Here is a 26,042-nt window from a genome sequence, read left to right on the forward strand (position 1 = left end):
ACCACCGCCCGGCAACTTCCTGTTTCTTGATGGAAGTAGCCAAGTTCTCAAACATAAATAACTTCCATTTTACCTAAAAGAAGTTTTCACATCTTACATGGAAATATCTCTTTTTAAATTGCCATTCTCTCTTAATAATCACACTAAACTGATGCTCAATTCTTCATATCTCTTTATTCTTAAATGTGACTTATAGCCTGGCATTGGTGGCCCACACCTTTAATCCCAGCAGAGGCAGTCGGATCTCTGAGTTTGAGGCCAGCCTGGTCTACAGAGTGAGTTCCAGGGCAGGCTTCAAAACAATACAGAGAAACCCTGTCTGGAAAAACCAAAAAAAATGTGACTTGTAGCCCTCTCACCAAAATTCTCAGAGCTCCCTTTCTCTTGAGCTCCCTATAGCCATATCTGAAGGCATGAATTTTGTCCACCTCATTAGTAATTCACTATAACCCATGCACCCCCAATGAATTTCACTGATTTCTCCAAATATCCACCTTCTTTCCCAGGAACCTCCTCCCCATTATTTGATCCACTGAGTGTTTCAGGGTTCCGTTCTCAACCTTTTCCTTTTTCTCAACCCAACCCTTTCTTATTTCCTTGGCAACTTATCTACCACCTGATTTTGTTGCTATGCTTATACAATGCTATAGTTTGTATTTTTATGTGACTGTTCCCTCTGTTCAGGGGTATGAAATTGTGACTTACTTCTCACACAACTTCTGCACTTTTGCTCATGAACTAGTGTTTAACACATCTTCACCCCATCTCAAGATTTGCACAGCAACCGGTTAACATGTTGATAACTAAGTTGAGTAGCCCAGACTCTAGAAACAGCAGCATCACACTAAGGTAGAAATGATGCTCTCATATCAAGATGGAAAAGACTTAAATGAATGTTTAGGTGGTTCTACTTAAGGGATTCTAGTTATGTACAGAAATTTAAAACAAAGCAATTATGACAGAAACCATACAAGTTTTTGTGTAGACTATTGAGTACTTATAAAGATCACTGGTAGGGCAGCCTTTAAAAAGTATTTTCCCTTTTTCACAGATGCCATTAATTTAGGTGGAAAACATAGTAGAGAAAAAAGATGAAAACACTGGGAAGATGTACAGCTGTTGAATAACCATATTAATTTATCAATAACACTCCTCATAATCTATCCACTTAAAGTCAGTGTATAACCATGATAATATCCAAATTTAGAAAATTTTCTCCACCCTATGAAGAAACTCTTACTCATCAGTAATCATCCTCTATTCTTTCCCCCTACATTCTGAAGAATTGCTGAACTATTTTCCCAAAGTTGCTGTGCTATTTTTCATTTTCCTCCAGCAACATAGGAGGGTTCTAATGTCTCTCTGTCTTTATGTAATACGTTTTCTGGCTTTTTAACCATAGCTATTTTAGAGGGTGTGGGGTATTGTTATTGTTTTTGAGAAAAGGTTTTGCTAATGTAGTACAGCCTATCCTTAGATTCATGATTCTCCTGTCTCTACCCCATGAGTGCTAGGATTATAGGTGTGTGCCTTCATATCCAGATTCACTTGGGTTTTAAATTGAAAAAGGTTTTGACAGATAATCTCTCTATATTACCCAGACTATCTAGCATCAAACTCTTGGCTCAAGTCTTTATAAAGGAGGCTTGTAAGCTCAAGGAGAACCTGGGCTATACATCAAGACTATGTCTCACAAAAAAATATTAAGAAACAAAATTAAGTCTTACAATACTTATGTTCACATTATTATTTTGTTCTTTTTGGCTTTTCCAGGCAGGGTTTCTCTGTGTAACAGTCCTGGCTGTCCTGGAACTTAACAGAGATCTGCCTGCTTCTGCTTCTCGAGTGCTGGAATTAAATGCGTGCATCACCACTTCCCAGTGCTCACATGATTTCAGTAGAGGTTATCATCTGTCAGCCATGACACTTCCACATCACTACCTCTGCTGCTTCAGTAGCCAAATGACAATAGGAGTTCACACTGAAGACTGCGCATCTGTAGAACAAATCGCTATTTATTCTAAGCTTCACTCAAAATTCTTTTGTGCCATCTGTCGATTTAGTTTGTCTATGCACATTATGGATCTGATAGAGTCTTGCACATGCTTACCAAGTTCTCTAACTTGTTGTATCCCCAACCTCAAAATATGTCTCATGAATTAATGAATAAATGCATTGGAGCATCATGGCCTGGTATAGGTAGTCATGTTACTTCTAAACTCCAAAAGGACCTTCTTTCTAAGACTAAAGTGTAGGGTGGAGTAGAAAGAACAGATATAAAGGAATTGGCTTTTAAAAGATACTGTCATCTTAAATGGCAGTAAAATGAAAACCAACAATTTACTTCATTTCAAATAGAATCTACCTCTCTGCTGTTTAGATTCTATAAACCTTCATTTGTGGAATTATTATTTTTCAAACCTAATCTTAAAGATTTGTTCCCTAAACCAGTGCTTGAGAGGCTTAATATGCACTAGCATCTTTCCATAACACAGTCTTCACGTTCTATATACTAGGACAAATAAAGCATCGCATTGTGATCACTTGCCTCTTTTAATGGCTTGAGGAGTAGGAGGATCACATATCTGAAACCAGAAAAGCAAACAACCCAAAACACTATGAGAAATGATCCTGTCTGTTCGAGATGTTCATTTGCTATTCTTGTCTTTCTTTTTTAGGTGGTGGGAATGTAAGGTAAAAGGGTCAGCCAAAGAAATCCACCCTGGCCCTGAAACCAGAGCTAGTGAAAGAAACCCACCCTGGCCATGAACCCAGAGCCAGCAAAAGAAACCCACCCTGGATCTGAAACCTGAGCCAGTGAAAGAAACACTTTAGCTCTGAACTCAGACCCTAAGTTGCAAACACATTTTGGCCCTGGAACCAGAGCCAGTGAAAGAAACATGCCCTGGCCACAAAACTAGACCCAAAATAGCTTCTAAAAAGGTCAGTGAAAGAAACACAGTTTGACCCTGAAACCAGAGCCAGCTCTCCCCCTGACCAACTGAACATGAAATCAACCAATCCCTAAGCAGGAAAACCAAGCAATGCCTGAGCAGGAAACCAGCCAAGCCCTGAACATGAAATCTAGCACCCTGGCCTTGATCTCAGAGCCAGTGAAAGAAACACACCCTGGATCTGAGACCTGAACCAGTGAAAGAAACACTTTTGCCCTGAACCCAGAACCAAAGAAACACTCTCTGTCTCTGAAACTAGAGCCAAAGAAACACAGTTGGCCCTGGAACCAGAGCTAGTGAAAGAAGCATGCTCTGGCCCCAAAACTAAAGCCCAAACTCTAAAAGGGGACAGTGAAAGACACAGTTTGGTCCCAAACCAGAGCCAACTCTGTCTCCTGACCAACTAAACCAACCAATCCCTGAGGAGGAAAACTAATGAATCCCTGAGAAAAAAATCTTCTTCCTGGGAAAACTCCAACCCTAAGAAGCCCTATATAAGCCCCTCTGCCTGTTCAGTTGCTGGCTGTCCTTTCCCACCCTGGCAGAGGCGACCATTCTCCTGGACTCCTTCCCAAATAAATTTTTTTCTTAAATGAGTTTTGGGTGAAGATCTTCTCTCACCAGCACTCAGAAGAAGAACATTTTTGCTGAGATGCTCCCTTAAGGGTACTGAGCAGAAAAAAACCAGAAGAAACAGTTACATTTGCTGGGAAGATCCCTTGGGAGTGGAACAGAAAAAGTAACTTGCCACGGGAGCCAGAGGAAATTGCTACATTTCTACTGGAGTTTCCCCTTTAGCAGAGTGAAGCAGAAGATATAACATCTTGGGCCTGAGCTGAGCAAAGAAGAAACAGATAGCTCTGGTAGGAAGTTCCTTTACAGGAACCAAGCAGATCTCAGCTATAATGGCTCTCTCTACGAGATGAGCAGGACTACTACAACCTATGGGAGGTGTGGAAGCATCCTCCACTGCATCCCAGCTCCAGGTATCCCCTGACTTCCCAATCAGTCATGATATCTTTCCCTCTAGAGTTGTCCCTTCACAATTCCATGTATCACCTGACTTCTGGATGAGTCTGGATACCAACCACCAATTCCCAACCCCAGAGTTGTACTGCTACAACTTTTATAACCCAGGCTAGCTTCAATCTCATGATCTTCCTATCTCAATTACCTATGCACGAGGATTATAGGCCTGCATCATTATGCCTGGGTTCCTAATTTGTTTTTAGAGAATTATTTATTTAACTCTTCTTACATTCTTGATATACCTCTAATCCCATGTCTCATTTCTCTTGCTTTCATTGCTCCTAAATAACACTGTATCCTCATAAGCATGATGCATCATAAGGTAATATAATTTTGGTAGCCTTGGATGATTTTTGCAAGTCATATATGTCTTTGAAGATATTCAGTCATTTATAATATATACTGCTTTTTTTTACCATACTTGCAGAGAGGTATGTGCATGTGTAGATAGATACATAGTGTTTAAACCTTGTTAGTGCCTAAATGAAGTTCATGTCTCTGTGCTCTAAGTTCAGATTCCTGTCATCCTAACTACTATCCCATTAATCTCCATGTTAGCAAGGTATAGCAAGATCAAGCCTATAATGCCACTGAGCTGAATTCTCCTTGGAAAACTTAATCAGGTGTGCTCCTACACCTGGAAGTTATACGTATGAGCATACAATGACCTGGAAAGAGTAGTCTCAAGAACCCCACCTAGATACCATAAACCACTGGTGCATCCTCTGCTGAATGACAAAACCATGGCCCCTGGCCTTTGCCATGATCACTACTATATTATACTGATTTATATACATGGCTAACTTTTCAGATTATTGTCAGTGTACCCAAGAAGACAGACTACCCTTCAAATGTATTTGTACCTGCTCTGTTTATACTGCCTTGTCACTAGCAGAGTTCCAATAAATGTTTGTTAAAAAAAAAGATACAAAGTGGGAAATGAAGGGCCTACTTTTTGTAGCCTATCTTGTATCACATCTAGCTTTCTCAGAAAATGTCTGATTATTTTAAAGACAAATGAGTCCCTCTTTTTGCCCCCTCCAAGCCTCCAAAAAACTTCTAGTGAAATGCCAACTTAACACTGAGTTTTTGTTTGTCTGTCTGTTTGGTTTTCTTTTTGAGACAGGGTTTCTGTGTAGACCAGGATGGCTTGAACTCAGAGATCCTCCTGCCTCTGCATCCAGGGTGCTGGAATTAAAGGCATGTGCTACCACCCACCGTTCAGCTCAGCACTGACTTTTAGTATTAGTACTACATACAAACTTTTTCCAACATTACTGCCAAACTGACTTTAGAACTTACTATGTGGAAGATGATGAAGTGAATAAAGATAGAAGACACAGTCTCTTTGAGAATGTAAATCTTAAAAATAATTTCACATGTTAGTATTTCTCACACTAATCTTTCCAGATGCTAGATGAAAATTGGCTCTAGGGTCATAAATCTGGGAAACCGTGGCTTATAGTGAAGTAATCTTTTTTACTGCTGGACTCTGTAGGACTTCTAATTTGCTAATGGGAATCTTGACTCCTTAATATATGTTTAGAATATGGAGTACTTCCAAAATGGATCTGAATACCAAACTCCTGCAGTGCATGTTTTTATATTGACGCTCTTTAGAAAGAAAACACTCAGAAAATATTTCCCTAGATACTATTTTTACATTCTGACTGGCACTGACAGGAGATTGAGACAGAATGAGAAAACGTTCTACCTGTAATCAATGAGGAAACATTCTCACATGTAACCCTTCTGAACAAGAGGATACATCGGCCCATAACACTGAGTAGAACAGGTGAAATAAAATGAAACAACTTGCACATGTAACTAAAAGTGAAAGGGCATCATGGGCTCTTCGCAGAATCTCTGCCATGGACACTTCCCTCTGTCATAAGACAACAAAATGAGAAAATATGTCATAGAGGATCAAAAAGACCAAGGGCAGAGCAGAGTTGGCAAACTAGACTGTTAGCTGTATATATCCATGTTGTATGTACCTATAGTGAATTATCACTGATTAAAAATGACAGAAAAGCCAGGAATGGTGGTGAATCTCTGTAATCTCAGTCCTTTGAAGGTTAAGACAAGATAGTGAGAGCTTGTCTCAAAACAAACAAACAAATCATAGTGGAAGGGATAGAAACAGGAGAAGGAAGAAGAGATGGAGGATGCAAAGATCAAAAGGACTCTGTGTGGCAAGAGACAGGTCTGTGACTGCACCAGGCCCTGTGTTTTATTGCCAGTACCATGAGAAACGGAGATTCTATGCATAGCTCATGGCAATGGTTGTACAACAGCGTGAATGCACTTAATATCACTGAATTACATGTCTATCATGGTGAGTAATGATAGAAAAAATCTAGTAACCTCTCTTCTCAATGTTATGGGTTGCCACTTTGATGGGGTAGAATATTTCTATTGTGGAGACCACATCGGAGTGGTATCCCAGAATATACAGAAAATAGAAAGGAGTTTTCAGTGATGTGAGGCTGTGAAAAAACTCAGTGTCACATATTCTGGGCACAAGATCTACCCTTGAGGTACCCCAACTCCTAGCCCTTGTGTAAAGCTTTAAACTTATAATTCTGTTATTTAGATCTCTGGTGATCTACAAGCAGCAAAGTAAGTCTTTTGAAAATCTCTCTCTCTCTCTAAGCTACCTGCATGTATTTACACTGTATATTTGATACATAAAACTAAATATATTTACATATTTTAGCCTCTGTTAAAAAAAACCAGCCTACCCACCAGGCATGGTGGCACATGCCTTTAACCCAGCACTCAGGGGGCAGAGGAAGGCACATCTCTGAGTTCAAGGCCAGCCTAGGCTACCTTGTGAGTTCCAGGACAGCCAGGGCAACACAGAGAAACACTGTCTTGGAAAATCAAAACGAACAAACAAACCCCTACTTATAAGTGGTAAATTCAAATTAGTTAAAAGCATCCATAAGCACACTGCATATGGAAGGCAATAATAGTATTATGGACTAAGAAAAGATGCATTTAGCTAATTAAAAGGTATAAGCAACATCCTTTAGTTCTTTGGGTTTCCGAAAGGGTTGAAAATGAAAATACAACTTCCTGAGACAAAAGAAACTTGTTCTATAAATTAGTATAGAAAAGATGCTAAAATAATCTTAAAATTAAATGCCCCTTATTAAAAAAACACCTATAAACCAAGAGTCAAAAACAAGGTCATATTAGTAAGCATTGAGACAAAGTAACACAAAAGCAGACCTTTTGTCTTCTACAGGACACTTTGGCTGAAACCAAGCTCGTCTCTTAGCAACAAAGTGTACTTAGTATTCTTTTTTTTTTTTGCATTCAAATAACTTTCTTTTTTTTCCAGTTTAAATTTAGATAAGAAACGAGGTTGCTTCACAAGTCAGTTCCAGGTCCCTCTCCCATTCCCTCCCCTCCTCCCGTGCCCTCCCCCCAACCCCCCCCCGTTATCCCCTCATTCCCCCAGGGAGGGTGAGGCCCTCCATGGGGGTGTCCATAGTCTGTCATTTCATATAGGGCAGGGCCTAGAACCTTCCCCAAGAGTTCAGGGTGAGAGTGCACCTCACATTGTTCTATGGGAGTCCAAAGTCTGTGTGTATACTTGGGATGGGTACTGATCTGCTGCCCAAGGCTCAATAGGTTCCCTAGGCCTCCTCACTGACACCCAAATTCAGGGGGTATTGATCAGTCCCATGCTGGATTCCCAGGCTGATGCCTGGGATTCAAGAGTTAACCTTTGTCTGGTCAGCTGTTTCTGGGGGTTAAACCAGCCCAGTCTTAATCCCTTTGATCATCAGTCCTCCCTCTGTGTACTTAGTATTCTAGGAAACATACATTCTAAAACATTTTTGGGTTTAGAACCCTGGAGTAAATAGCCATAGGCAGAATAGAAAACCCAGCACCAGGAAAAAAATGCTTACCCTGCTATTAGTAAACTTGTGAAGTTTTAAATAAAGCTTTTTCACATCACTCTAAAAATAAATATTTAGTGCATATTTCTGACTCCAGTTTTACTTAGAGCGGATGTGGGATGTAGGGGGAAAGTGAGAATGCATAAATATCTCAATTCCTATTTCAAAGCAGGTTTTGAAAATGCTTGTTCTGGCTCTGGCTGGGTTTTCCTTCTCCATATCCTTCACCACACACTGCAATATTTAACAAAAGGTTTCCATAACACAATGGAGCTCATTCATAAAACGAACGTAATGATGGATCATCTTATTTATGACTGTGAGAAATTAATCACTCCAATGAGTACTCAGGATCTAATGTTTCCCTTACTATCTAAAGAGAGGAAAAAACCAGTAGAGTATCTTAAACACATTGAGATATTTAGCTGATGTTATTTAAAGTCTACCCTTTGGGTTAAAAATGTCAGGGTTAATTTATATTAGTTTCACAGATCATATAGGCTCACCACAATAAAGACATAACAAATTTACAACCTTTAACCAGGCATTTTGGCTGCTAATAATCCCAGCAGTCAGAAGACCTATACATAAAAATTACTGTGAATTTGGGGCAAGAATGGACTACCCAGCAAGATCTTGTCTCAAAATGAATGAGGATAAGGAGAATGTGAAACAGAAGCAGAAACAAAAAGAAGAGGAGGAGGAGGAAGAAGAAGAAGACATCAAATTTTATACTGGCTAGTTTTTTTTTGTTTTTTTTAATCAATAATGATTTTTTTTTATTCTTTTTTTTAAATTTAGATAAGAAACAAGGTTGCTTCACAAGTCAGTTCCAGGTCCCTCTCCTTTTCCCTCCCCTCCTCCCGTGCCCTCCCCCCATCCTCCCCCCGTTATCCCCTCATTCCCCCAGGGAGGGTGAGGCCCTCCTTGGGGGTGTCCATAGTCTGTCAGTTCATATAGGGCAGGGCCTAGACCCTTCCCCAAGGGTTCAGAGTGAGAGTGCACCTCATATACTGGCTAGTTTTATGTCAATTTGAAACAAGTTAAAGTCATCAGAGGAGGGAGCCTCAACTGAGAAAATTGAAATTGTCTTCATAAGATTAGGCTATAGCCAAGTCTGTATGACTTTTTCTTAACTAGTAATCAATGGGGAAGGGCCCAGGGTTCCATCCACGGACTGGTAGCCCTGGGTTCTATAAGAAAGCAGGCAGAACAATACATGGGGAGCAAGCCAATAAGCAGCACCCCTCCATGATCTCTCCATCAGCTCCTGACTCCAAGTTCCTGTCCTATGTGAGTTCCTACCCTCATTGCTTTTGGTGATGAACTGTAATATGGGACTTTGAGCAAAATAAACCATTTTCTCCTCAAGTTGCTTTTTGGTTATGATATTTCATAGCAATATTGGAGGTACGGTCTTGTTGAAATAGAATTGGCCTTATTGGAGGAAGTGAGTCACTGGTGGGTGTGGGCTTTGAGATTTTACAAGTTAAAGCCAGGCCTAGTGGCTCACTATCACTTTCTGCTGCCTGTGGATCTAGATGGAGAACTCTCAGCTGTATCTTTCCAGCACCATGTCTGCATGCATGCCATCATGCTTTCTGCCATGATGATAACAGATTAAACTTCGTAAGCTGCAAGCCACCCCAAATAAATGCCTTCCTTTATAAGAGTTGCTATGGTCATGCTATCGCTTCACAGCAATAAAAACCCTAACTAAGCTGGGTGGTGGTGGCCCACGCCTTTAATCCCAGCACTCCAGAGGCAGAGGCAGGCGGATCTCTGTGAGTTCGAGACCAAGCCTGGTCTACGAGTTCCAGGACAGGCTCCAAAACAATACAGAGAAACCCTGTCTCGAAAAAACAAAAAAAAACCCTAACTAAGACATTAACCCAATATATTATCATGTTGGACAAACCCTTATTTTCCTGCTAGAAGTAGAAAGAACAAGGACAGCTGAGAAATTCTTTAATAAGCAGCATTATTTTTCAATATAACATTAATAAACAATCTTAATAAGAATATTGAATACAGTATCATCCTACTTTTGCTTACTTTAAGAGTCTCCATTTATAGTTTCCTCATCATACTGAGAACATCCAGTACACTTAGTATTGTAACAGGAAGTTACATTGCTATTTTAGGTTTCTGGACCAAACAACTGAGAAAAATCCCACCATCCTTATACACAGGGACACAAGAACAAACATGAGATGATGCTTAGTAAAGAAGCATCAAAAGAACTAGAACAAGTACAAACTGTAAAACAGCTTCCTGGAGTCCCCTAACAACACAGCAGAATAGAAAGACCTTGGTCTGCATTCCTTCTTAGTGTCCCTTATTTACTTGGAAGATTACTTGGCTGCTGAAGTTCAGGTCTTTTCCATTCTATGAAGCTACAGTCCCTATATAAGAGCCTTCGAGAGTAAGAGTTAAGTGAAATAGCAGAAATAAAAAATCTGATATCAGGCCCTGAACACAGTTGGGGCTCCATACAGGAAAACCACCCTTATCGTTACTACAGGAGTAATGCTGACTTTGAAGAATCAAGTAACATGACAGAGGTTGATCTACTGCTTTATTTTTTAGAGGGTTTTGTTAACATATAGTCTCATGTAATTGAAGCTTGTCTTGAATTCCTGATCCTCCTGCCCCCACATTCCAAGTAATGGAATTACAGGCATGTACCACCAAGCATGACTTTATGGGAAGGATTCAAATATGCTATTTGTTGTCCAAAATATAAGTGATACATGAGTTTATCATCAAATTGCCACAGCCTACACATTTAATAATTATGAACCAATAGAGATACTGTGTTGATGTGCATGGCTATGAGACAGCAATGATTCAGAGACTGATAACTATTTTGTTGCTGTTTGAGACAAGGTCTTATTATATAGCCTAGACTGACTCCAATTTACTGTCCTTCTGCCTCAGTCTCACAAGTGTGCTCACACATTAAGCTAATAGCCACATATTGAAAGCAACCTCAGAGTATCAATTTTAAGGCCGCAAGATGCCTTTTTCTAGTAGTTTATATGTAACAGTTATGTGTTAGTAAAAAAAATATATTAGGGGTTGAGTATGTCCCATCTTCAGAAAAATGAAGCTGTGCCTTTTCTTGGAAACAGAAATACCAAAGATTTTATTTACCTAATGTTGGAGAAGGACTCAACAACATATAAAAGGAACCCCAGTACCACTTTTTAAAAATAATCTCCTTCTTTAACTTAGACACCTGATGCATCATGAGCATTTTCTTAACATTTATCATGAGCTCATGCCCTGTTAAAACTTGAAGTAGGGTTCTCTCAAAGTATAAAATTATTACACTAGCATTTCTAAAATTTACGGTTTCCTGTGAAGTCCAGAATATTCCATAGGTATTGGAAACCTCAGCACTTAACTAAATATGTTAAGTTCAAAAGGTCCTGTCAGGAAGGTTGGGAAGTACACCAGAATCTTACAACTTGCAGACAACATTCAGATTCTTTAATGTCAGCTTTTCATTTTAATCTTACTGTGTCTCAATTAAGAATGATGGTGTGCAACTAACAATCTACACAACAGTGGAGAGGCTACCTTAAATGCCCTTCTCCAATAATGAGATTGATGACTACCTTATATGCCATCCTAGAGCCTTCATCCAGTAGCTGATGGAAGCAGAAGCAGACACTCACAGCTAAACACTAAGCTGAATGCTGGAATCCAGTTGTAGAGAGGGAGGAGTGATGAGCAAAGGAGTCAGGAACAGGTTGGAGAAACCCACAGAAACAGCTGACCTAAACAAAGTGGAGCTCATGGACCCCAGATTGGTAGCTGGGAAACCAGCATAGGACCTGAATATGGGCGTCAGTTAGGAGGCCTGGACAATCTATGGGGCCTCTGGCAGTGGATCAGTATTTATCCCTACTATAGGAATGAATTTTGGGAACCCATTCCACATAAAGGGATACTTTCTCAGCCTAGATACATGGGGGAGGGCCTAGGCCCTGCTTCAAATGATGTGACAGAATTTGATAATCCTTAATGGAAGGCCTCACCCTCCCTGGGGAGGAGAAAGGGGATGTGATAGGGGGCAGGGGACAAAGAGAGGGAGAGGGAACTGGGACTGATATGCAAAACAAGCTTATTTATAATTTAAAAATTTAAAAAGGGAAAAAAGAATAATGGGATGAAGAGTTTATAAGATGGCTTAGCGGGTAGAGGAGCATATCATCAAGTCTGATGACCTGAGTTCAATCCCCAAGACATACAAGTTGTTCTCTGACCTCCATGCCTGTATCATAGTATGTGCATATATACATGAACAGACACACACACACATGCACTAAATGTGATTTTAAAAGGAATAATGGGAGTGTCCACAGATTAGTCAATACAGTGATTATTGTACAAACACACAATGAGACAGACAGAGAAAGAGAGAGAGAGAGAGAGAGAGAATATAAGGCATTGAACTATTCACCATGTGCCCCTGTCAGATTCTTAGATGTATTAGAGTGGGGATAGCTGGGAGACCAGAAAGTACTTAGTTGGGTATATAACTATAAATTTTCAGTGTTTAAAATGTGCGAAATGCACATGGAACTAGCAGAGTAAGGAAGTGATTTAAAAAACTGCATCTGCTTATTTATCAGCCAGTCTTCACTGAGACTGATGGTGAGATGTTTTACAAACAGAAGAGGCCCAGTGCTCCTCTATCCACTACCTAAGTTTCATTTCTTGGAATATATAGTGAAGTAAAGAAGATCATGCTTTCAGGGATTAGTAGACTGTTACTATTTTATAGCTTTGTCAAGTCACTCTGTTTCACTGAACCTCCGTCGTCTTATCCATAGGAGGGGGAAAATCATGACAGCCTAGGTGACAGTTAGAAAAGTATAATGAAGTCATACATAAAAAGGACTTAGTTCGTTCTTGTTAGCCTCTAGGAACAACAGAGATCTTTCAGCACCTGACTCACAGGAAGAATGCATGCAGACAAGTCTGCTCAACTGGCTTCCAGGTTAGTTATCACACTTTGCAGTTGAAATGCAGAGTAGGTTACCATGACTATTTAAATAGTTGAGCACTAAAGATTTGGTTTCCCTTTTCACATTAAATGTGAAAATGTAAAACGTTTCTGTAAATGGGAGCTGCTATTATTTTTACTGTTCTCGTTATTCATTTGGCTGGGAAAATGCCATATTTTGTAGAAATAAGAAACTAGGAAAGTGATTTGACTATATGCTAAAGAAGCCAACATTTCAAAATATTTTGTATAATACCTTTATGATGCTGGAGATTGAATCTAGGGCCTCATGCATACTATGCAAATGCTCTGCCCCTGAGATAGCCTCAGCTGTCACCACCTTATGAAACCTCTTAATACTTTTTTGATCTTCTCTTAACCTCTGAGCTTGTATTGTCTCTTTTATTTAAATTAAAAACAATCTTATTTTACATACCAATCCCAGTTCCTTCTCCCTCCTGTCCTCCAATGCCCCCCACCAATCCCCAATCTCACCCCCAACCTCTGAGCTCTTTCTAAAGGCTACTTGTTTATATTCTCACCTGTTACTGTTACACACTCCTAGGCATCTCAAGCCAGGTGTTTACCAAATTTGCTAAAATTTCTGACCTCTTGGTTGTCTATTACGTGCATAGATCACAAGTGTCCTTAATTCCTAGGAAACTCCCAATGCTTTAGCTTCCAGACATAATATGATTGCATACAGTCAGGGGAAGATGTGGCTTTTACAAAGAGGTGTGGTGGCTGGTATGGAAATCCTGTCATTTGGTATGAGCAAATGACCCCTTAATTTCAGGAAGCGACCTACAATAACAGATTATAAAGTTAATTTCTCAAGCATGTTTTTCTAGGTTCCAGTCACTACATGTTTGGCTTAAGTGAGAAACAATAACAGTGGAAAAGGGCATTGTTTCTTAGGTGGATCTGAGGAGCTGAGTTTAAACAATCTCTTCTTTGAACACTAGGAAATGCACAACCAAGCTATACTTTCCAAGAGGAAGAGCCAGGTACAAAGCAAATGAACAAAGTATTCAAACACACAATGGCTGAGAATGCAGAAGAACCAATTCAAAACCTAGAATGGCCTCATATTGTGTTTTTTGAGGCCTTTAGAACTGACTCTTAGGTGACTTGGGAGTTGCTTGTTACTATGGAAATGTGTGTGTGTGTGTGTGTGTGTGTGTGTGTGTGTGTCTGTCTGTCTGTCTGTCTGTCTGTCCAGGCAACTCCATCGCTTGTGTCATGCAAATTCATTAGGAAGCAGAGTAGGATACAGTCTGAGAGGCTTATAGTAGGTATCATAGTTACTTTTCTATTGCTATAACAAAACACCAAGACTAAGAGAGCTTATTAAAGAAACCATTTGGTTGATATTACCATTTCAGAGGGTTAGAATCCATATGGCGGATCAATGTGAGGTGATTAGATAAAAGCTGAGAGCTCACATCTTGATTGAAAGTAGGACACAGAGAACACACTAGAAATGGCACAAGTTTTTAGAAACCCCAAGGTCCATCCCCAGCAATACACCTTCTTCAACAAGGCCATACCTTCTAATCATTCTCAAACAATTTCACCGACTGGGGACCAAGTATTCAAACATACGAGCCTATGGGGACTATACCTGCACTGTAAGTAGGGCTTAATTGGCCATCCTGGCAGGAACCTGGCAAAGACAGTGTTTAAAACTATGTGGACTATGGAAGCCTAGCTCAAGAGGCTTCAGAGGAAAAGAGCAATATGAACCAGGCTAGAAAAGATTCTTGTGATATTTTGGTAAAGAATGTAACATGTTTCTGCTCTTGTCCTAAGAATTTGCTTGAGACTAAATTAAAACACTATGAATTAATTGCTTGGGCAGAGGTGATTTCAAAGTAGCATACTGACTCTGCTGCTTAATTATTAGTAATCATTCCTAGGCAAGTCTACTATGAAATAGAATAAGTGGGGCAATAGATACAGTTTGAAGAGAAAAAGAGCACCAAGAAATTTAATGTTGGGGCCAAGACTTTTGCTGAAAGAGATGAGAACAAGGCCAGGCCTGATTTGCATTGGGATAAAGGGAGAGATGTCCTCAGAACAAGACCCCATCAAGCTAAGATTCCAACTTGTGAAAACAAAAGGCCTAAGGAATGTTTTGCTCCTAAAAATCAACAACAAACCAAAGATTCTACAAATGTGATTCAAAGATGCTTGGTCCACCCTAAGTTGGTAGTTAAACTTAGGCAGTGTTGTCCACATGGTTCTGGCTTTTAGAATCAAGGATACATACAGTAAAAAGTTGAGGATCTTCCTCCATGGTTAAGGAGAGCTGCTGAGGCCAAGAGTGGGGCAGGAGAGCCCCTGCAAGGATTACCTGAGAAACTCTATAAAGATGTTAAAGTGAAACTTGGATTTGTTGGAATCTCCAAAATTTTACAAGTGCCAGAGCCACAAGATATCTGCAAAGGAGAGCTGCGTGTTTGAGAAAAAAGCTGTATCTTTGCAGGCAGCAAGGCTAGCAAGATGGAGCTATCTAAGCTCTTTGACATCAGACATGGAACTACATGATTTGCAGTTTACCTTGCTGGGGTTCAATATTTCTTTGGTCCAGTATTTCTTCGCTGTGCCCTGATTCATCCCTTTTTGAACAGTAAAATATATTCTGTGGCATCATACTTTGGAAGTATATAATTTGCTTTTTGATTTTACAGGTGGTGACAATTAAAAGGTTACATTTATTCGCAGAATTTACTTTGGAGAATGGCCCTATAGGCTCATATGTTTGAATACTAGGTCCTCAGTTGATGGAACTGTTTGGGAAGTATTAAGAGGTGTGGCTTTGTTGGAGGATATGTGTCACTAACAATGGGTTTTGAATTTTCAAGACTTGTGCCATTCTCAGTGTACTTGCTCCGTCTCTCTATCTCTGCCTCCTGCTTGCAGATTCAGAAGTAAGCTCTCAACTATTCCTGCCACCATTTCTTTGTTCCACTATCAAAGACTCTAACTCTCTGAAACCATAAGCCCAATTAAATGCTTTCTTTCATAACTGACCTTGGTCATGGTGTTTTGTCACAGCAACATAAAGGTAACTAAGGTAGGATAAAAGACCTGAGACTTTGAAAATTGTTACAAAAAAGTAGAGAAACACTTCAAGGTTTACATATATTTAGGGATTTTCTAAATAGGATTTCAGTTATTAAGAAAACAATGCCAACACTGTCAAATGGAAGCCTCATGAAATAAAAAAAAAGCTTCTGCTAGGCCTGCACAGATACAAGCCAGATGGTGCAGTGCTGAGAGCGGGAAGTGGACATGAACCCCACTCTCTAAGAAGCTACTCTAATCAGCTGCTTGCAAAGGAAAACTTAGTTTATTCCAGTGTTATCTCACTGGATCTATAAGTAAGGGTGGGCCTCATGTCCAGCAATGGTATTTGTAGATTGCTTTTTGTCTCATGTGTTGCTTGTTTGGGCATTTATCTTACTGGTATTTTGCTTGTATATTACAGTTTCTGATGTTTATATTTGTGTGTATGTGTGTGTTTCTTATGCATTTTCTTTTCTTCCCTAAATTCTGCTTTATTTTATTTATCTCCTTGTTTTCTAAAGAGAGAGAGAAAGTGTGGAGTTGGATGGATGGGGATGTATGGAGATCTAGGAGGAAATGAAAGAGAAGAAACCATGACCAGAATATACTAAACATGAAAAAAAAACATTTTCAGTGAGCAAAAAGCTTCTGCCTATCTTATACAAAGTTAATATTTGGAATATATAAAAAATACAAAAATGTAGACAATAAAAATTAAAGAATTCAATCAATAAACTGACTAATGGCATAAACAAATAAGTTTTTAAAAGATGAAACACAATAACCATTAGAGATGAAAATTACATTGGGATTCCATCTCATTATTGCAAGAATGGCCATCATTAAAAAACAAATAAAAAATCATGGGAAGGATGTGGGCAAAAGAAACATTTATATACCAGTCTGGTAAGAATGTAAACTACTCTAGTTACTATGGAAATCAGTATAGAGATCTTGCAAAAAAAAAAAACTAATATTAGATCTACTATAAGGCCCACATCTACCATTCCTGGGTATTTAACCAAATGACTCCTTATCAAAATATCACAAAAATATTTACACATAAATATTACAGCATTATTCATTGTAGCTAAATTATGGAACCAACGTAGACATCACAGGAATTGATAAAGAAAATATGGCATATATAAATAATGGGATTTTTCAGCTATACAGAACAATGAAATGGTGAAAATTTTATACAGCTGAAGACAATTATATTAAGAAAATCATTATTTTTATCTTATTTGTAGTTCCTAGATTTTATACATATACTTACAATTATGAAAGTAGAAGCAAAACTAGGGGTACAAAGAAGGCTAATGGGAGGGGGGAGAAAGGAAGGTGGAAGAGTATGAGAAGGAACATGTTCAACATATAATAAATGCTTATATGACAATACACTTATGTAACATACATCACACCTTGTAAAATGAAAACACACAATGAAAGAATTTAAAAATAAACTTTAAAAAGGAGAAAAAATCACAAATAAACCAAATCTTTTTCAAATAAAGTGTTCATGCATTGGACATACAAATAAAAAGTCAGGCTTACCTTGACATACTGAACCAGACGCTCATTGACATTCACTTTATAAGTCTCTATGCCTAGCTCTTTAGACAAGCGTAAGATTCTGTTCTGGGTTGGTCCCACATAGGCTCCGCCAACATCTACCCATGAAACGTGCTCATTCTGCAGAAAGAGGAAAAGTGAAGATTTTATTTAAACTTTGTAGTCAAGAAATATTTTCATCATGAAAAATCATGTTTATGTTGCTAATTTAGTTGTGTCTTGCATGTCATTTATAATGTTCACTTGAAACTCAAACCCTTTTTCTCTTCCACTCTAAAGATGGGGAACACTGTCTGCCAATTCAGTAGGCATGTCCATTTATAGAGCTATTGGTGAAGCTGATTCAGCAATACAACACATAAAAACATTATAGTTCATCCTGCTGATCTAGATTCTTTGCAAATCACTTAACTTATTAACTTCTTGGGTTATTGCTATAGGAGTCACCCAGGAATTTATTAAACCTAATTCCCTGATTTCTGCCGGATGAAATCTTAAATCAGCCCACATTTGTGGGCTTCTAGTGACATTCTAACACGTTTCTAGGCAAAAATGAATCACTGCAAAACTATTTAAAAATATAAATTATTCATGTAACTAATTATTTATAAATATGTAAACTCTCTTATAAGGTAAAACTATTTTATTTTTCCCTCTTAAATGCAGCTCTCCACTTTTTCCAGATTTTCTAATTTCTATCAATCCATTTGATTTAATCAACAAATTGAATGTTGGTAACCTACAACTCCTTTATGCATTTTAATAAGTTCTTTCAGGAGTACTTTTAATTTTTTTCCTTTTTTAATTTAAATTAGAAGCAAGCTTGTTTTACATTGCAATCCCAGTTCCCTCTGCCTCCCCTCCTCCCCTGCCCCCCACCAGCCCCTTATCCCATCCCCTTTCTGCTCCCCAGGGAGGGTGAGGTCTTCCATGGGGGAATCTTCAAAGTCTGTGATATCATTTGGAGAAGGACCTAGGCCCTCCCCCTTGTGCCTAGGCTGAGAGAGTATCCTTCTATGTGGAATGGGCTCCCAATACTAGGGATAAATACTGATCCACTACTAGAGTCAGGAGTACTTCTATTCTTTTGTTTGCATCAGTTATTGAGTGTGCTCATTGCCTTTTATCCTTACTTGCCTGATTATTTTTTATTGTGTAGTAGTCACTGTATTTGAAAACCTTGCAGAAATAAGTAGACTTCTAGAAGTAATTTTTCTCAGGAAAGATTTATGAGATACTAATGATACTAGATAACTATTTCTTTTCACTATCTGAGATTTGAAGCTAGAAGGAAATGCACATATAGCCTAGTCTTCTTGCAGTTCGCCCTTAGTTCTAAGATGCAGCCCAACCTAAAAAGAAATGTTGAAAACCTTTCCTCATATACATACTTCCCTGGGCTGGAAAAATATGAACAAGAGAGGAAGTCAATTAGGGAATCTTCCCAGGACATTGGAAAGACATTGATTTTTTTTTAACTTAAGTGAGGAGACTGAGTCTTTGAGTAGTGCCAGGATCTGACTTAGATTTCAATGACTCACTTTCACTGCTGTGATACTAAAAATTAATTATAGGGAACAAGGGTAAAACAGGGAAATCAGCAGTCCACAGCAGTAACCTGACCTAGAGGTGATAGTGGCTCCCACCTTAATGTAGCAGTAACAAAAGTAGAAAACAATAAATTCCAAACATATTTTGAAGACAAAGGCAAAATAATTTCTGGACAGAATGAACATTGGTCTGGATGTATTAGAAAAGACCCCAAATATTTGCTGAGTTACTATGTAGAAGTCTTGCTTTTGCAATTGCTGGGAAGAGAACCTAGGACATTTAACATGATAGAAAACTGTTCTACCATCCGGGTGTTGGTGGTGCACACCTTTAATCCCAGCACTCAGGAGGCAGAAGCAGGCAGATCTCTGTGAGTTTGAGGCCAGCCTGGTCTACAAGAGCAAGTTCTAGGACAGCCTCGATATCAATACAGGGAAACCCTGTCTCAAAAAAACAAAAAAAAGAAAGAAAGAAAGAAAGAAAACTGTTCTACCACTGAGAAATTCCAGCAGCTCTCCAAAGTGAATGTTTTATGTTCCTCAACAAGAATGTTCTCTAGGCATGGGGTTAAATCTCAGCGATTCAGTTCTTGCACAGTATATTCTGGGTTTCATATCCAGTACACAAAAATCAGTTTGGATAATTAATTTTGAGATGTCTGTTCGACATCTATATCTACTAATTTCTAACTTCTCTGGCAGATCAATACAGTGAATTTTAATTATCATTTTACTTATTTCTATAGAGGAGTTACTCAGGGTTTACATCCTGCTTCATCGGTAGCAGTGAAAGGCTATTTTGACTTCTTTAATCGGGATATCCTAATTTTCATGTTTTCTTTCACTAACTGTCAATACTGTCTCCTAAAGATTCTTTAGTCTCCAACATCTTTTTAAGAATAAAACTGGAGTCAGTACACCAATAAATTTCTATTGCTTTACCATAACTAAGGAGACTCTTGGGAATACCTAAACATTTCTTTAGAATACAGACACACTCTTTAAAGCAAGTAATCCTAAATGAAGCAGGAAAAACAGTGAGGCATTCCACAAAATGTTTCTTTAAAAATCAGAAATACTCATGGGTACCTGGGGTTCTGCAGGAAAACATTAAGAAGTGTAATGTTATGCTGTGCTTGTTCTTTATTTAGAAAATGTTACTCAGCTGAAGAGGCCACAAACATGAAAAGCTTTAGGAAACAAATTTGTTGACCTTGTGGTGGCCTTGCTGGTATTCCAACTTTATTAATTTGATTTATTAATAAATTTAATAATTTATTAATTAATAAAATTATAGTTTAATTATGCAAAATTAAAGTTCTGAATTTGTAGAAAACTTCATTAGAAGAGGTCAGGTGACAATATCAAATTTGAAATTTTGTTTTTTTATGATCCAAATAGTTCACATGACTTCTTCTTCCAAAGTTATACTGATTGATTATGTTGTTTGAATCAATTCTCAAAGTATTTGATTTTGCTTTCTATTACATACCATTCTGACCCTTCATAAGCCTTCTTTTTCTCTCTCTAGGCATTTGAAATATAAATGCTAAGTGTTCATTTCTATGTAGTTCTAAGATTTCTTTCTCATATACCAAAGAGTACAGTGCTGAATAGATGCTAATAATTCCTGTCTGCTGCTGACATATATAAATGGAGCAATATGGCCAAGTAGCTCAAGTCAATAACATAGATTGGGATAAGCATGTCAGAATTTCATTTCCTTTATATGACTTGCTCTTAACTGAAAATCTGCAGCATGACTAATGTTTCTATTTAATAAGCAAAAGGTTTAAATTATAAGAAAAGTAGGATTAAGGGATAAATTAATAACTACCTCTAAAATTAAAGACCATTTTTTCAGGAATGACAGAAAAATCATATACACTGAGTGAATATAGACAGAATAAACAACTTGTCTTTTTCACTACCATACAATGCTTTCTATTTCAATTTGAAGATGGATTTATTGTTGGGGTACACACCTATGATTCCATCATTTCAAAGGTTAAGGCCAGCCTGGATACACAGCAAGACCCTATCTCAAAATAATTAAAATGAAGAATCAGATATTGTGGTTCATGCCTTTAATCCTAGCACTTGGGAGGTAGAGGCGGTGGGTCTCTGTGACTTCATGGCCAGTTGGGTCTACATATGAGTTCCAGGACAGCCAGGGCTACACAGTGAACCCTGTCTCAAAAACAAACAGAAAATTAAGTAAAGGTGTACAGGAGCTTCTTGGAAGACTTGCATGTGAAATACTAGTAGGACTTATCCAAGATAGACTCAAGTAGGTATTGTGAAGAGATTCCAGTTGCCTCACTCCCTTTGTACATTTTTAATGTACACAAATGTTTTGCCTACAAGTATGTGTGTGCACCATGGGCACCATGGGTGTGCCTGGTACCCATAAAAGTCACAAGAGGTCTTCAGATCCTGGAACTGGATTTATAAATGGGTACTTGGAATCAAACTCCGGTCCTCTGCAACAGCAACAAGTGCACTTAACCAAAACCTATAGAGGCTATATTTAAGGAAACACTCAGAACTACTCAAAATAAATTTAATTTCAGTTTATATCTAAGTAAAGGAATCAAGCATGTTTTATACCACAGAGCAGCATATCTGCAGCCTCCTCTTACAATCTTATTAAAAAGCAAATGGAGATTCAGCAGCCCTGAGAATTAACTCTTGCTTCTAGGCTATAGGTCTATAGACAACACATGAGGTAACAAGGTTTAGGACACACTGTTAGAGCTGAGCAACATAAAAACAGGCCTCATGAGTCTAGTGAAGTATATGCACATAATAGATAGAATGCATGAAATGGTATGACTGAAAGAGCTACTGCACCATCCTAGTTCAGATGACATCACACAGCTATTGTAGTAGCCATTCCAAATCCCCTTTTATGCCTGTTTCTCCTCTGTTGCCTGAAAATGTTAAATACTTCCTTTCCCAGGCCCCACCTGCATAGCCACTCTGCCTAATGACACAAATGTCTGCCTGGAGTTTATTGGTAAAGGAAACGCTCTGTTTGTCTCAGCCAAGGATAGTACTGCTCTTTCATTCTATTTCCTTTTTTGTTTGTTTTGTTTGGAAACAAGACACCACTATGCAGCACAGGCTGGTCGGTCTTAAACTCATTCGCCCTTGCCTAGCCCTCTCAAGGGCAGTGCTTGCTGTTGTGAGGTGCAAGGCCCAGTGATTCTTGTTCCCTTGATAGAAGACTTGCTTAGAGACACAGTACTCACTTTGTTACCAAAATGTAAAAGCCAACATGTAAAGAATGGTAGAACAAAGGGTGGGAAAAATATAAAGGCTCGATGACAAAGCTGAACTCCTGTACTATCCTGGAATATCTACCACTAAACTTCTGTGAAATAAGTTGATGTTTTCACTGCCTAAACCACTGATACTATTATTGTGTAGGCTATTCTTTTATTAGCAGAAACAGCTATCTAGGCAGACATTCTCTCCTTCTAGCCTTTTAAAAAAACAATATGCTTTTTTACACTACCAGTACTTAGCCTTTACCACTCTATTTTTGTGCTCAACCAAAGGGAGTCATTACTGAATTTCTGCCATAAGCAAAGGAATCTTTTCTGCCTTCCTCCTATACCATTTGGCACTGTCCAGCATTCATTCCTCTTCCCTCCAGTGTCAGGCTGTAGTCTGGTGATCCTTCTTAGTTTCTCTGGCTTTTCTCTAAGCTCTGTCTCCTGTCTCATTACATACCCCACAAACTTCCATCTCTGGCCTTATTTCCTTATATCTTCTCCATATGTACTTTCATGAGATTCCACAAATTCAGTTACTTATAGACACACTAGCATTGTATAACAGCCTGCAGTTTTCTAGAATGTTAATGTAGGTCCTTGTGAAAAAGGCAGTGATGTAATAAGAACTGTTTCTTACATGTAGCTAGACCAGACCTGAACAGAGGCCAAGGGTAAAAGGTACACAGTGATATGCTACATTTACTTCTGCATACTAGAGCCACTACACTTCTTTAAGCTGCATACTGTGGAATAAACAAGGACCCCTTTTTTTGTGTGTGTGTGTGTGTGTGTGTGTGTGTGTGTGTGTGTGTGTGTTAGGAATATAAAATTACTTTTAGTCCAGCCAAATTATTGCATTGCCACACATACTATATACTCAATTCAACTCTCTGACATAGAGATTACAACACTGGAATGAAGTTAATTTTTCACATTTGTTGTATTATCTAGTATGTGATTGAAATCAGAGGCCATCACTATCTAGTCAGTACTTCTTGAAAAGAATGCTCATGTAGGGCACAGCACTGTACATCTGTAATCCCAGCACTTGGAAGACTGAGGTATAAAAATGAATTTGAGGTCAGTCAGAACTATACTGGGTTTAAGGGCAGCCTTAGTTACTGATAAAAACACTGTCTCACAAATAAACAAGCAAAGAAAGAAAAGGCCACTTACTTGATGAAATAGCTTAGACTTTGTGGGCAAATGGCTTAACTGTGTGATCTCATGAGATCTTCTCCAGTGCTATGACTTCAAGTGGCCCCATTTAGAGTTTTAAGTGGCATGCTATAAGTATTGAAATCACTTACCCTCACAGTATGTGTTCTTCCTCCAACTCTGTCACGGGCTTCCAAAACCAAGACATTGATTTTATGTTCAGACAAGAGCTTGGCAGCAGCTAACCCTACAAGCAAAATAAAAGAGAAGAAACTTTAACATCTAAATGCCAGGCATCTCAGACTTACCAGATCTACCCAGAAAATAAGTAAAGAGCAGTACACCTAATCTGTTGATTTTGCTATTATTCTAAGAAATTTTGAGCAATATTGTTAGCTATCATAAAGGATCTCCCAAATGACTAGCTCATTCATTTTGTACATAAGGTTGGCTATTACAAAAAAAATAGTAATCTTTTTGAAAGTGTATCTTCTTTTCTAGAGTAGTCAAATCATACTTAGAGAAACTTGTGAGCCCTCTTCCAGAAATTCTGACTGTATAAACAGGTATAGGATTCAGTGATTCAGTGGTAGAGTATTTATCATGCCCCCTACCCAGAGTTCCATCTTTAGTACTAAAATAATACTAATTAAATAAACAGAAGAGCATGTTTTTCTATAAAACTTCCATGCCTCCATCAGCACTCAGATTTCTAGATTTTACTCAACTTAAATTTTATTATCACCCTCTATTATTTATATCTGTATTACATGGTTCCTAAATTTTGTTTTCCTTAGTAGAGTCTAAGATTGTTAGGGTTAGGAGCTATGCTTAACTTCATTCATTAGATCAAAGGTAAGAGTAGATTCTCATCTATAAGTAAAAGCTTTTATAAAAGATACAGTTTAAATCCAATATAGCAGTAGCAGAAAAGTTAAAAGAGTGTAATAAATTACCTTTCATCACAGACATATGATATCAGCATTATGATCATTTATGATAACCTTAATCTAATCACCTAGCTCAGCAAGAGTTTCCCAGGTTTCTCCACTATAAAAACACACATTCACTCTCCGTTTTATACTGTACTTGCAATGCATACTCTGCATTAGAACAACAGGAAGTTATGGGGGTACTGTATTTATAGAAATTGTTGAGAATTTTTCATCAATATAGAATTGTTTCTTCTCCTCATTTATTTATTCAATCATTAGTATGGACTCACAGATATTTGTTTTGTACTCCGGTATATAATCCAATACTGTATTATTTATTGCTGAAATTATTCAAATTATTCACTGGGAACTCTGGTTCTTGTGTGCCTTTTGGCATGCCTCTATTAGTTTGTGTTTGACCATGTGCAAAGAACTTCCTTACTTTCTGGCGCCTCAGGAGACCCCAGGCTCACAGTATCTTCCCTGCCTGCCCAAGCCTTGCAATCACCCATTTCTGTAGTAAACGTTGGTTCCTTTTGTTGAGGAATAAAATTAGAAATCAAAATGTCGTGTTTCATGATTATTGGAGTACCATTGCTGGCATGAACTCTCAGCTCTCAGAGTAAGGAAATACCTGTTTGTATATACTTATTTTTCAACCTGCATTCATTGTATTTCAAATACTACCTTAGTAGCTAGTCATCTTTGTATGGTGGTGCATACCTATAATGCCAGCACTTGGAAGTATAGGCAAGAGGATCAGAAATTCAAGGTCATTTATCCACAACTATATTTTGAGTTTGAGGCCAGTCCGGGTTACAGGAGACCCTGCCCTCCAAAACATTACTTAATTAAAAAATAAATGAAAATTGGGTTTGTAGTGAAGATATTCAAACATTCTGACATTATTCTACAAATAACATGGAAACTATTTACACAGAATTTGTATTTTACTAGGTATTACAAGTAATCTAGAGGTGATTTAAAGTATATGGGATGATTATGGAGGTTCTGTGTAACTATATCATTTATAAAAACAAAACAAAACTTGAGGATCCTCCTATTTTGATATCCACAGGAGTTCTGAAACCAAACCTTCTCAGATATTAAGGAATGATTGTTATGCAAAACATTTCTTCCATGATTCTGAATAAATAAATGTTAATGTTTCAGTTTTCATGTTGATTGTGAAGACAAAGACTAATTAGGAATTTTCAAGACAAATAGGTTAGAAAACACAGGAGAGTTCTTTTTTTAATGCTATCAGGTAAAACACAGACAAACTTTGAAGTCTAGAAAGGTGTTTTCTTTCATTTTTGTTTTTTTTTTTTTTTGAGACAGGGTCTTGCTTTACAGCTCAAATTGGCCTTGAACTGTCGGCAATCCTCCGGCCTCAACCTCATGAGTATTGTGATTACAGGTATGCAGCAGCATGTCCAGCTTCAGAGAAGCTTTTCTAATATAACAACTATAGCTGTCAATTTGGAGGGAAGCAAAAGATGATATCTACTGTAAGAAACAAGTCTGAGACTACACTCCTTAACCATTTATGCACTC

General features: G+C 38.2%; 1 protein-coding gene across 3 annotated transcripts in view; it reads right to left on the reverse strand.

Annotated features, from left to right (window-relative positions):
• Maoa (monoamine oxidase A) overlaps nucleotides 1–26,042 on the reverse strand; it is a 63,592-nt gene that overhangs the window by 24,711 nt on the left and 12,839 nt on the right. For all 3 annotated transcript variants that reach the window (XM_005080545.4, XM_040733659.1, XM_013120878.3), the window contains exons 2-3: nucleotides 23,703–23,797; nucleotides 17,544–17,681 (exon numbers count right to left, since the gene is read on the reverse strand). In XM_005080545.4, coding sequence (XP_005080602.1) covers nucleotides 17,544–17,681; nucleotides 23,703–23,797 — 233 coding nt within the window. The remainder of the gene's footprint in view (nucleotides 1–17,543; nucleotides 17,682–23,702; nucleotides 23,798–26,042) is intronic.

Source organism: Mesocricetus auratus, unplaced genomic scaffold, assembly GCF_017639785.1.
Source record: "Mesocricetus auratus isolate SY011 unplaced genomic scaffold, BCM_Maur_2.0 Super-Scaffold_100033, whole genome shotgun sequence".
NCBI lineage: Eukaryota > Metazoa > Chordata > Mammalia > Rodentia > Cricetidae > Mesocricetus > Mesocricetus auratus.